Raw genomic sequence first — 13211 nt, forward strand, 5'->3', positions numbered from 1 at the left:
TACCACCACTTTTACTTAAAACTGCTTCACGCAGCTATAAATTCGGCTTTGCTACAAACAAACGAAAAATCGTCTGATCCTGCTTAGGAGAGGTATTTTTTCGACTCGTCTGGGGAAGTCGTCAACTTTTTTAACCTCAGTACATCGTTGCACCCAATTTTCGACTTATTGAGATATTTGCTGCTGATGCACATTTAAATTTTTTTACGGTCACGCTTCAATTCGATATAATGTATTATTGTTTATTTATTAGCTTTAAAATACAAAGACAAAGCTAACTTGTATACGAAAGGATTAGTAGCTGCTCGACCTATAAGTCATATAATTTTTAATACATTTATTGCTATATTTATTTTAATATAAAAAAAGCTTTTAATATACAAGGCAACTTTCTTCATCTATCAATAAAATAACCTTGATAGGATTTTTTCAGCGTATAAGGTAGAATAATAGTAATTTTATGTAAACTAAACTATGATGATGTCGACTTGTAATGCGAGCATCGGTTTTAACTTTCGAAGGTAAAATTATGTGTATGGCCAAGTTTGGGAGAAGATGTGACCAAAATATGAGATCAATCCGATAACGTTCTATGAATATGTAGAATTTGATAGTTACCTTTTTTTCTTTGCTTCAACAGAGCCTTTTTTATTTTTTTTGAAAAGTGCGCACATTGATCGAATTGTGACATTTTATATTTAAAAAAGAAACTGGAACATAGCCTTGTCTCTTCTGTGATAAATGTAACAAAAAAGCGGCGTAAAACGTGATTTTTGAATGTTAATTTAAACAATAACAAATTGCCACAACTCAGTTTTTAAATGTTAAGTGATTTATTTTTTATTACGAAGTATTATTTTATTAAAGGGAAAGAAATCAAACAAATCAACTCACTTTAATTAGCAAGCAGCTTACGACGCATGCGTCAAATCCATAGTTATTAGATTGTATATGGATTTTCGATACTGTGGATATTTGCTTGCTTGTTGTTGTTGTTTTTAGTTAGTTACACGGAAGTAATTTGTGGGTCACTTTCACCGTTGCGCTTGCAATTCCTCATTGCCTTCCAACAATATCATACACGCATACACCCAAACACAGCTAATCACACACACACACACCCATAATCACAAACACATTAATAAATCCAGTGCAATCTAAAGTGTTTCTGTGGTGTTTACGGCGCCGACGGTTTAGTTAATTCCCTCAACAAATTCGTGCGATTCGCGCAGAGAATAGCAAATAAAATGTGTTACTCGTACATACATACACACATACAGAGGGGTATACACATGATAATTACATATTCCATGGGCAATCGGTTGCGTGCTTAGTGGAAATAAAGCGAATCTATTTACCCACCACCTTTCCAATTCCGGGCTACTTAATTATATCAAAGAAAGTGAAATGTGCAATTATCAATTATTTTCATATCTAACAAGGTCTGTAACAGGTGATCGTCAAATAATGATATGCAGTGGGTGTTTGTTTAAGGGCTTGAGAACTTAAAGTGATAAAAGAAGACGGCAATATTGTTGGAATGCATTTTTTTATTATAATCCGGCAGATAATTTCATGGCATTTATTTTTTGAATATGATATACGGTATATGTCCGTCACGGCTACGAGTTACATGGTCCATGCGATCAGTCCAATAAATCGATTGTTAAGCTCGCAAAAATGTAGTCAGCATGGCTCGATAGCGTTCGTCATTCACCGTAACGGCAGCTCCTTCTTCATTTCAAAGAAATAAAGACAAAGAAAATAATTCAGATAGTTAATTAAAATAATAAAAATATAAAAATTAAATTATAAAAAACTGCAAATTGTATGTATAGGGTGACCAGATAGCAAGGATAGTTTTTCAATTTTTACGTATCAGAAGCTATTGAAGTTCCCATTGACATCCAAGTGTCAAAAATTTATTAAGTTTAGCGTCTAGGAATTATTCACTACTGACATCTAGGCGTCACTTTTGAAATACCCTTATATATGTATGTAAACAGACGTTTGCACGAACTTGACTATAGGAACTCTCGTTAGTATGATAAATATTATATAATATATGTATATAATATACTTATAGATATAACAAGTCGGAAAAAATTACATGATATGGAAATAGAAACTTGCATTTGTGCCCAAGTATTATAGAGTGAAACAATTAAAACTAACAGATTCAAAGTAGTGTCTGCATTGCCGAGCTTATTCATCTATGGTGTGCGTGTGGATGTTCTCCCTCAAACTGAATACCCTAACGTTTTTTTTTATGCAATTTATTTTCGCAGCAGACTTACTCTCGAAGGCTTGTCATTCCCGGCCAAGATGCAATTACCAATAGGCTCATAACATAACTAAGTTCAAAAGGAGGAGTTGCGGCGCATCAAAAGATCAAGAGGTTTTTTGAGTTAAAGTGATATTGAAAAGTGTAGGACAAGTTTTTTCGCAGAATTCCTCAGAATGCAGTCTGAGAGGTTTGCAATTCCTCAATTTGCTGCGTTGCCTTACTGCTACAATAATAATACCTTAACTCGCACAGCTTGTCTGATGCAAATAGTAATTTTTAATCATTTCCAAATCAGTTAGTTCGTGAACTTCGCTGGACAAGAAAAGAAATTAAGGGTATGATTATATTTATATACAAACCTGGTATGACCCTCTCAAGAATCCAATAATAATTTTATTTGATTTATACCCTCTGCCATTCTCTGTAAGCCAACATTCTCTCTGTAAAACTACATATACACAAAAATCTGAATAAAGGCCATACAACTTTTCATCACAATTCCACAGGTTTTAACTAGAATTTCTAGAAAAATTTAATTTAATTTAATTTAATTAATTAATTAAAAAAAGTATAACAAAGTCCTGAAAAATTCTGTTGAAATTTTATAATGTTTTCTCTACCTATTTCGCACTGTCGCCATATAATTTTTTTATATAGAGAAGATTCGCAACGCCGTCAGGGTGTCGATGAACTATTCTTTTATAAAAATTTAATGAACATTCAAAAATATTGAGAACTGACCAAAATGTTTATGCGCTATCATTTTGTCGCGGGGTGTAGGATTCAATCTTGGGTAAATGGGTATGTGAATGGCTAGTAGAACCCTGCATACACATGAGTTTAATCTAGAGTTGCCACGAATAGTGAATTGGCCGAATACCGAATACCGAATATTCGGCAACGCTGTCGGCCGAAGCGCCGAATATTCGGCCGCCGAAATACATGCTTGTCGGGGGCGCGTTAGCTGGAATAAGACAAGTCGCAACCTGTTAGTCGCACGCAACCAATAAAACAAATCGCAAACACAACACAGTGCGGGAGTTAATTGCGAGTAAATCATGTCACGGAACGCTTTGTTAGTTGAATAATACATAAAATAAAACTTAATTACTATTTTGCTAAGAAGTTTGTTCCTAAATTCATTTTCAATTGTTTTTTTGTCAAAAAGCTTATAAAATGGTACCAGTTAATAAAAAATCGCCCATATGGGAATATTATGAGATTTGTAGTGAAAATAATAAACTGGCCCAGTGTTTGTTATGTAGCATCAAGATCTCAAGAGGCGGAGAAGGAAAGAAAGCAAGTAAGTAAAACCTTAAGTTAATTTAATAGTTTTAAATTGTAGTTTTATTCACTTAATACGTTTACGTAAGTAGGTGATTAACTGGTTATGTCTTAAACTACTTACTTGTTGTTGTACTGTACTTACATGTAGATAGGTACTTATAAAAGAAAGAAGATCGATTTTTAATTGCCCAAGTTGTTTCGGTATACATAGTTGTTGGGAACCCCTGATTACTTATAAAAATATTGGGGAACCCTGATCAGTTATAAATTATTTGTTGTACTATACTTTATGTATTTGATTCCCGCTAATTCTGTATATGCGCGTTTGTACATATGTACGCGAACAAGGAACAACGAAATAGGAACTCTGCATTGACCGTTACCTATTGTGCGGACATACTAGTTGTGTACAAGCGCGTATATACGGAATTAGCGCTAATTTGTATATGAGTACCGCAGTGTGTCCTTCGTCGAATTTGCCGCTGCGTTAATGACTGGTTCGATTTCAGAAATCAGTCGTTAGCCAGCGGAGGGAGGACACACTGCGAAATAAACGCTACAAGTTAAATTCGCAATTCCCTCCATTTTCATTTCGCAAAACATTTTTTCACAATAGTTTTAAAATAATTTCGAAGTTTTAGGAGAAATTATTTATTTATATTTATTCGATTTCCTATAAGATACACAAGGGAAATAAAATAACTTATTTAATTATAATTAATTTAAGTTTTTTTTATTTACAGCTACAACCTCTTTAAAAAACCATCTTAAAAACAAACATGCTGACCAATACGCTGTTTTAATTAATGTTCCATCGACAAGTGACAGCAACACGGGCGGTACTATGCCAGCAGTACCTGGAACGTCCAGATCAAACGAACGGCAGCTAACCCTGAAGGAAACATCAGAAAGGAAATTGCTGTGGGACATTAATGATCCGAAATCAATAAAATATCATTACTTGATTGGCGAAATGATTGCTTTAGACAACGAACCATTGTCACTTGTTGAACGAGTTGGATTTCAGAGGCTTATGGCAAACGCTTTGCCCCATTATAAAGTACCTGGTCGCACTTACATGACCGAGAAAATTGTTCCTGATATATACAACAGAATTTGTGCTAAAATAGAAGCCAGTATTTCACAGGCAGCAGCATTATCAGTGACATCTGATATATGGACATGCCAGCACAATAACGAGAGCTTTCTGAGCTTCACTGCGCACTGGATATCTCCAGAGTTCATTCTGGAACATAGCGTTTTAGCTATGAAATCATTTCCCGGCTCCCATTCTGGTATCAATATTGCAAAAGAACTCAATGCTATTATAGAAAGATGGAATATTCCTCAATCCAAGATCCATTTACTTGTCCATGATAGTGGCTCTAATATGATCAAAGGTGTGCAAGATTCAGGATATGATTCAGGCAGGTGCTTTATTCATTCACTGCAACGAGCTATAGAGGAGTCGCTAAAATCTCAACCAGAAGTACCACAGATGATAGCTGCTGCGAGACGAATTGTTACCCATTTTAATCATTCTGGCTTAGCAGAGCAGAAACTTAAATCCATTCAACAAGAACTTAACTTGCCAAATCACCAACTAGTACAAGATGTAAGAACACGCTGGAATTCTACGTATTATTTAATGGAGCGATTATTAGAACAAAAGCGAGCTATCTCCTTGTACATAACAGATCATGAAAATTTAATAAATCTGACGCATGCTCAATGGGAACTATTGGAACAATGTATCAAACTCCTCAAACCATTTGAAGAGATTACAAAAATAACCAGCTCAGGTATCTCATGCATCTCTGAAGTGATACCACATGCAGTAACATTATTAAAATATCTGGGAAAAGCAGAAACAGCTGAGAAAGTACCAAATTTAGTAAGAATGAGATCTTCACTGCATGCCGAGCTTGAAAGGCGATTCAGCTTCGATGGAAAAAACAAATATCTGGTAGCTACTTTTCTAGATCCTCGCTTCAAAACGAGTTTCCTAGGATTGGTTCAAGCAGAAAAAGCAAGACAAAAAATTCTTCTAGAAGCTCTGAAAATAAGTTGTGATGAATCTAGTAGTACCGATGACGATTCTTCTCCAATTCGTAAAAAAAGAAACTTGAATGAAAATGATAGAACTATGGAAATACACGACAGTTTCTGGAACTGCTTTGAGGAAGTCGCTACAGATAATATGCGAAATGCTAATAATGAGGAGGACGTGGAGCGGAATACTGTGGCAAACGAGTTGGATTTTTATTTGAAAACAGGTCGCCTAGATCGGAAGGCCAATCCTTACAAGTGGTGGTTAGCAAATGAAAACCAATACCCAAACCTTTCGAAATTCGCTAAAGTTTATCTTTCTTCTCCTGGAAGTAGCGTGTATAGTGAGAGGTTATTTTCTGAGGCTGGTAACATTTACGATGAAAAGCGTAATCGTTTGCTACCAAAAAATGCTGAAAAGCTTGTTTTTATCCATCACAACTTACCACTGATCAATTTTAAATACTAAAGTGTTGTAATTTGAAAATAAATACATAATTTTGAGTAACATAACGTGTCTTTTTTACATGATTTGGTATTCGGCGTTCGGCCGAATAGTACGTATTATTCGGCCGAATACCGAATAGCAAAAAAAGTGGCCGAATAGGCCGAGTACCGAATAGTTGCCGAATATTCGTGACATCTCTAGTTTAATCTGCTCCAATATCCAGAACTTTCCCACTACACTGGGTTTTACGTGCAGGAATGTCACGAGCTTTGCTTGATCAATGACTATAGTTTGGGCGATCTAACACTCTTTAGGATAGCGAACCTCACTTAGAAAAATCTCTCCTTACGTTCACTACTAAATATAATTTCTTAAAAACGTAAAGTGTCAGCTGATATATAATATAATACATGCAAGTAGATTACTGAATGTGGGAGCTAGAGAGCTAACATAAAATTTATGTGATAGTTACCACCTCCGCAACTTATTACTTGAATTTGATGCCTGTTTAAGCATTAACTGAATTTTTGACTTTAGGCTTAGTTTGCTTGTTTCAGAAGAAGAAGTAGTTACCACTTTGCATATTTTTGCATTTTATGGTAGTATGGCTTATATGGCTGATAACTGATTTTGACTGTATGAGTTATTAGAATTTCAGGTGAATAATTTTCCCCGTCTATTTTTCGTTCCTGCCAATCAAGTTTTGCATTTCCGCTAAAAGTCGTTAAAAAAAAATGATGTACAATTTTATTTTTGAAAAACATTTTTACTAAATATAAAATAATATGGTAATATATATAAAATGATTTTGAGTCATGGAAATATTTTATTTAAACGATTTTGACCTTTACGCTTATCGCTGTCTGCAAATCATTAAACGTCAATGCGAGTGCCAAACAAAATAAATTACTGCCGTAGAAATGAATGTTTGCACTGACATTGTAATAGGGCCCCGTTACCGAAACGACTCGGAGTTACTTCAACAGCATTCCTTAAAATTGTATGGGGAATATTTTGTGTTGTTATAACAACAAGAACAATATTTCCCATTGTTTTCGAAACTACTACTCAATATAATGCACAAAGTAAAATTTGTTCAATTAAAAATGTGCTCGAATGATAACAACTAACTGGCGGCCGCCGTAGCTGAATGGGTTGGTGCGTGACTACCATTCGGAAGTGCGTACGTTCGAATATTTGTACATGAAAATGAAGAAAACGTTTTTCCTAATAGTGGACAGACGTCGCGCTCAAATATGATTGGCATATGACGTCATTTTTGCGTCAGTTTTGCGCCACCTTGAATATGGATATCGCTCATCGGCGTCATAATTAAAAAAAAAATAAAAATTATATATAGAAAAACTGCAAGTATTCAATTGACTTATGCCTCCCTAAGTAAAAATAAAGATACATTTTGAATTAATAAGATTCTGTTTAAAGGCATTGCTATGAATCGCTTTTACAAAGCATAAGGGAAGAGCTGGTGGTCAATTCTGCAACTTATCTACAAAAACAAGTCAATCCTTTGGTGTTTCATGCCCATAATAGGCTTCGAACCTACCTGCCTACTTACCGAATGGTAGTCACGCACAAACCCATTTCGCTACGTTGGCCGAATTTTTAAATTTTCAATTCAAGTATTTTAAATATTCACTTAAATGAAAAATAATACAAATTATTAAATAAATTAATGAATCTATTTTTTCTTCCATTTTCAGTTTCCATAACACCTCCGCCACAACGCCCATGGATACCATTAGCAAAACCGAACAAATCGAGACCAGCTTGTAAGTTTCAATTTTCGTAAAATTTTGTGCAAATTCTAAAGAACATTTGTGCTGCTTTATTTTAGGCATCTTTACAGTTATGTGTTACAATGTTTTGTGTGACAAATACGCCACACGACAGATGTACGGATATTGTCCGTCATGGGCCTTAAGTTGGGAGTATAGGAAAAAGGCGATACTTGACGAAATCCGCCACTATTCGGCGGATATCATCAGTCTGCAGGAAATCGAGACAGATCAGTTTTACAATTTCTTTCTACCCGAGCTGAAGGCAGACGGCTATGAGGGCATTTTCTCGCCGAAATCACGTGCCAAGACTATGTCGGATATGGAACGTAAATTTGTGGACGGTTGCGCAATCTTCTTTCGAGGTGCAAAGTAAGTATAAAAATTGTATTGTACATACATATGTACCTAAGTATAAAGGTTTTTCAAGAAAATGTTTTTACAAACTCAAAAATGTTCTTTTGAATTTCCTGTTGGAAACGAAATGCAACTAAGTAGTTAAAACCGTTTTCGTTTTTTTCACATCATTTATTTAATGCATGAGCTATCATAAATATAATTTAAAAATAACGAACAAATCAGAATGAGCCACTTAAATCAATGTCAATAAAATGATTTTTACAAACTACGTTTTATGTGGGGATGCTCAAATTTCTCGATTCCAATGAATTTCAAATAATACCAAAAGCACCGTTAACAGCCCACGTCGCCGCGATAAAGCTAAAAGTTACATTTCGACGTCAAGCGAGCAGGAGCAGCGACTAATTATCTAGTATTGCAGTAAAAATCAAAGAATAAAGTTGTGGATGTAAAAAATACTTCTTAATTTTGAAACACCAGGAAAGAACGTGTCTAAGCCAGCCCCATTTCCTTTTCAGGACTTCCGTTTGCTTTGATGTTTGATTAGTGCTACCAACCAACCAACTCCATAGGCTGCTGGTTTGGTTTTTTTGGTAGTAAAAACATTTTCTTGACAAACTGTACATATTATATTTATACTAACAAAAACGAAAATACGTTTTAACTAAATCTAAAAACTTAATTTTTTTTTGTAAATATTAGCATATATTCCGGAAAAACAAATGCAATTATTGTATTGTCCACTTCGTCACTACTTTTATCCATCTTCCTGTAGTTCTTAGGAAATCAGCTGTGTTCAGTAGATCCCAAGTAAAAGTTTCAATTCGCTCAAGGATATCTGCGGCTGGAAGGTACTGCGCCGTAACAGCGCGTAAATCTCTTTTGCGGCATTTTGGTCGAGCTCCTACTTCAGTTTGTGCTGGGCCAGTTGGAAATCTCGAGTGCTGTGAGGTCCTTCCTGCAGCACTTGGTCTTTCCAACGCAGATGTGGTCTTCCTCTTCCTCATCTGCCTTTTTAAGGTACCGTGCCATAGATTCGCCTAGCTGGAGTGTCTTTTTTAATGGCATGTCTGATTACGTGACATGAACAAGCCTTAACTATGTCCATGTCCCTATATAGCTCATACAGCCCGCTGTTCCATCGTACGCGATACTCCTCACAAACGTGGAGGGGGCCAAAGATCTTACCTAGAATGTTCTCTTGAAATTTTCTCATCTACTGTTCACATCGTCCATGCTTCCGCGCCATATAGCAAGAGGGGAATGATGAACGTTTTGTAGTGTCAGTTTGGTCCTTCGAGAGAGAGCTGTACTTCTCAATTGCCCACTTAGCCCAAAGTAACATCTGTTGGCAAGAGTTATTCTCCGTTTGATCTCCAAGCTGACGTCATTTCTGTTGTTAATGCTGGTCCCAAGGTAGACACAGTCCTTCATAACTTCGAATTGTTGGTTGTGCGTGTTTCCCTACACACTGACTAAAGCGAATATTGGAATGATCATAATAGACAAATATCTTACTTATTAAAATATAAATACAAATAACTCAAATTGAACATAAGCCAAAATGGTTTGTGTGAGAACCTTTTCCATGGCAAAAATGCACTCGGAGGTTAAACATTGCCAGCCGAGGGGCGACTACCAAGGATAATATTGTAGATTACCAGATTTGGCCATCAGCTATGGTGAAAAACGAAATCGTGAGAATAACTTCGGTCGCCTCATCACCGGGGACTCAGCAGCATCATTCTACCCGCTCATTTCACACGTATTCATATACTCGTCCAATCAGTCGTTCAGATGGCAACAAAGCAACATAAGCGGAGACTGTGTTGATCTTTTTCGTATATCACCAACACAATCTCAGTGTTTTTGATAAACACACCGGTGTGATGACCCCAGTAACGTCAACTCATCAGCTATTTTTTTCTAATTCGGTGAGAGCCATCATTAACGGTCATCTAAAAATATTTTCACCATGGGCGATGGCTGTTAAAATAAAATTAAAATATTTTATCTAACTTGATGCTTAATAGCTGCAAATACATGCAAATACGTATAAATGTATGTACATACCACTAGAAGCTATTTACTCTATCCTTCATGTATGCAATGCCAAGTAATAATAACTACTTTTTCTACTTTTTTTCGCCCAACTCAGATTCACGTTGATTAAAGAACATTTAATCGAATTCAATCAATTGGCTATGGCTAACGCTGAGGGTTCGGATAACATGTTAAATCGTGTAATGCCGAAGGACAATATCGGTTTGGCAGCGCTGCTGAAAGTGAAGGAGACTGCCTGGGATCCGATGACGGAAATGGCACAACTTTCTCAACCGTTACTCGTTTGCACTGCGCACATTCACTGGGATCCCGAATTCTGCGATGTTAAACTCATTCAGACGATGATGTTGAGCAATGAACTGAAGAGAATCATCGACGAGGCGAGTCATAGCTTTAGGCCTGGCCATAAGAGTGACTCGAGCAGCGTTCAACTCTTGTTGTGTGGAGATTTCAATTCTTTACCCGATTCAGGTGTAATCGAGTTCCTTGGTAAAGGGCGTGTAGTAATGGACCATCAGGACTTCAAGGACATGGGCTATAAATCATGCCTGCAACGTCTACTTTCAAATGACACCAACGAATTTACGCATTCATTTAAGTTGGCCTCCGCCTACAGTGAAGACATAATGCCGCACACAAATTACACATTCGATTTCAAGGGCATAATCGATTATATCTTCTATACGAAAACTGGTATGGTGCCGCTCGGTTTGTTGGGTCCCATCTCGAATGATTGGTTGCGTGAAAATAAGGTGGTTGGCTGTCCGCATCCGCATATACCATCGGATCATTTTCCTCTGCTGGTCGAATTGGAATTGATGTATACGGCGGGACAGCAAGCGCCACCCAATGGGCTGATCAACCGACGGTAGCAATAAAAATCCGGCAGCTAAATAGTATAACAACAATAGCAAGGAACGCTGAGCATTCAAAAGCAGTAGCTGCAACAACAACAACAACCACGACCACATTTTTAGTGTAACTAAGTGACAACAACAACAACAACAAAAACCAAGCAACAAATCGACATACATACATGCAGTTAGACAAATAGTAATTCATACTAACAAATAGGCATGCGCACACTCACATTTACATACATACAAATATACCACCATACACCAAGTTACAACAAAAGGAAACAAACAAAAACAGTACATCATACATAAAGACCAACAAAAACAAAAGGAAAAATGCCCACATCAACGAGGATAACAAACCCGTAAATGGAGTAGAAAAACAAGAAGAATATTTGCATAAATTTTAAGTTTGTAAAGCTAGTAAATATGTAGTTCTATAACTTTCATATATTTATCTTTCCTCCTATCATCCCTAACTAAGCTTAACTTCCCCTTTCCCAACCACCGACTACTCTATTATCCTCCTACATTTTTCATTCCCTATATAATTAAGCTCAATATACTTATATGTATGTATGTGTATACCATAGCAGCAGGTTCAAAGTGCATTATTGCCGATTGACGTTACCTTATTAAGTAGCTCGGCAAGTTTAAACACCGATAGGGCAACCGCGAAAACAACTTTAATTCATTTATTTCCAAATTTTTGCTCCGTTTAGCACACAAAAATAGCTTTCTAATAGGCATATTATAGATTAAGTTGTAAAAGTAAGAAAAAAAAAATCTAATGGAACAATTATATATATGTTATTGTACAAAATAAGCTTACTGGCATGCTTTTCATAAACTTCCTTCCTTCGGTTTTCAATTTAGCTAGAATTTAAAAAGTTTGCCAGAAACGGTTGCATCGATTGTAAAAATATATTTTGTATGCTTTTTTTTTGTTTTGTAATATTTGTCGATATTTTCGGCTGCAGCAACTTGAATCTAACCTAAATGCAAACTTTAATTCAGTGTAAAAATTGTTCACTTGTTTTAGATGACAGCTTCCAACTTAAAAAAAATTAATTTCAATTAATATAATTGTTACTCTCCATACGTTCTTAGCTTTGCAACTAAAATCATAGATAATTTTTCTATCATTAGCTTTTCTGCCTTATGCCATCTGAAACAAATTACAATTGACTACTTCGTAGAAGTATCCTACAAATATCTTGATCGAGTTACATTGTAAAGCAACGTTTCTCGTGGATTTCATACAAGCATACTTTCATGTACTCATACGCTCCGCTATCTTTTGCGTCGTTGCGAAACGCCTGGCGGCTATGTTGGCACGCTTTTTATTACACCCATTCCCCATCCGTCCTCTTACCGAACTACTATGGGATTCTGAAAAAGAAGATGTGAAATGAGTCAATACAAGTACGAATATGCATAGCATAAACATAAAAAAAATTGTCAGTTTCTTTTTCCATATTTTTAAATTCATTATTTATTCGTTTAGCAAGTTTTGTTGTTGAAAATCATCCTTGGCGTATTTCAGAATCACAACGCTAGTTTATTCCTTACTATAATCCCTTGCTATAAATGTCTCACGCTTATAATTTCAAAAACTTGACTTACGATCGCCTACATCGTTTATATAAACATCTATGTATTTTTAATTGAGCCTAATTTTAAGCTTGCAATAGAAAATTCTAAGTTTATTACTTTAAATTTACTCTCGCATTTTTTTTTATAAATATGTATGTATGTGAAACTGCTTTATTTTATAGTTAGAATTTACTGTATATCTTTACTTTTAATATAATTCATATATGTAAGAGTAAAGATCGTCGTATGCCGCCACCCATCAGCACCAATCAGATGACACAGAGCAAGAGGAACAGAACCATTGTAATTTATGTAAATCAAAAACATTACTTGGTAAAAAGGGCATTTCAGCATTCCTTTCTCAGTTCGATGCAGCCCGCTGCCAGCGCTTCGTTTAATCGTTTCACTTTTCGTAGGATTTTTTATTTTCCGTTTTCTTGTGAATATTCATAAAATTAAGTAATATT

General features: G+C 35.8%; 1 protein-coding gene across 3 annotated transcripts in view; it reads left to right on the forward strand.

The window, feature by feature from the left end:
- The window catches only part of LOC128855024 (CCR4-NOT transcription complex subunit 6-like), a 98185-nt gene extending 85318 nt beyond the window's left edge, over nt 1–12867 (forward strand). For all 3 annotated transcript variants that reach the window (XM_054089589.1, XM_054089587.1, XM_054089588.1), the window contains exons 6-8: nt 7793–7861; nt 7927–8239; nt 10386–12867. In XM_054089589.1, coding sequence (XP_053945564.1) covers nt 7793–7861; nt 7927–8239; nt 10386–11163 — 1160 coding nt within the window. In that variant the 3' untranslated portion in view covers nt 11164–12867. The remainder of the gene's footprint in view (nt 1–7792; nt 7862–7926; nt 8240–10385) is intronic.
- Nucleotides 12868–13211: the final 344 nt, after the last annotated feature.

This window comes from Anastrepha ludens, chromosome 2 (assembly GCF_028408465.1).
Source record: "Anastrepha ludens isolate Willacy chromosome 2, idAnaLude1.1, whole genome shotgun sequence".
Classification (NCBI taxonomy): domain Eukaryota; kingdom Metazoa; phylum Arthropoda; class Insecta; order Diptera; family Tephritidae; genus Anastrepha; species Anastrepha ludens.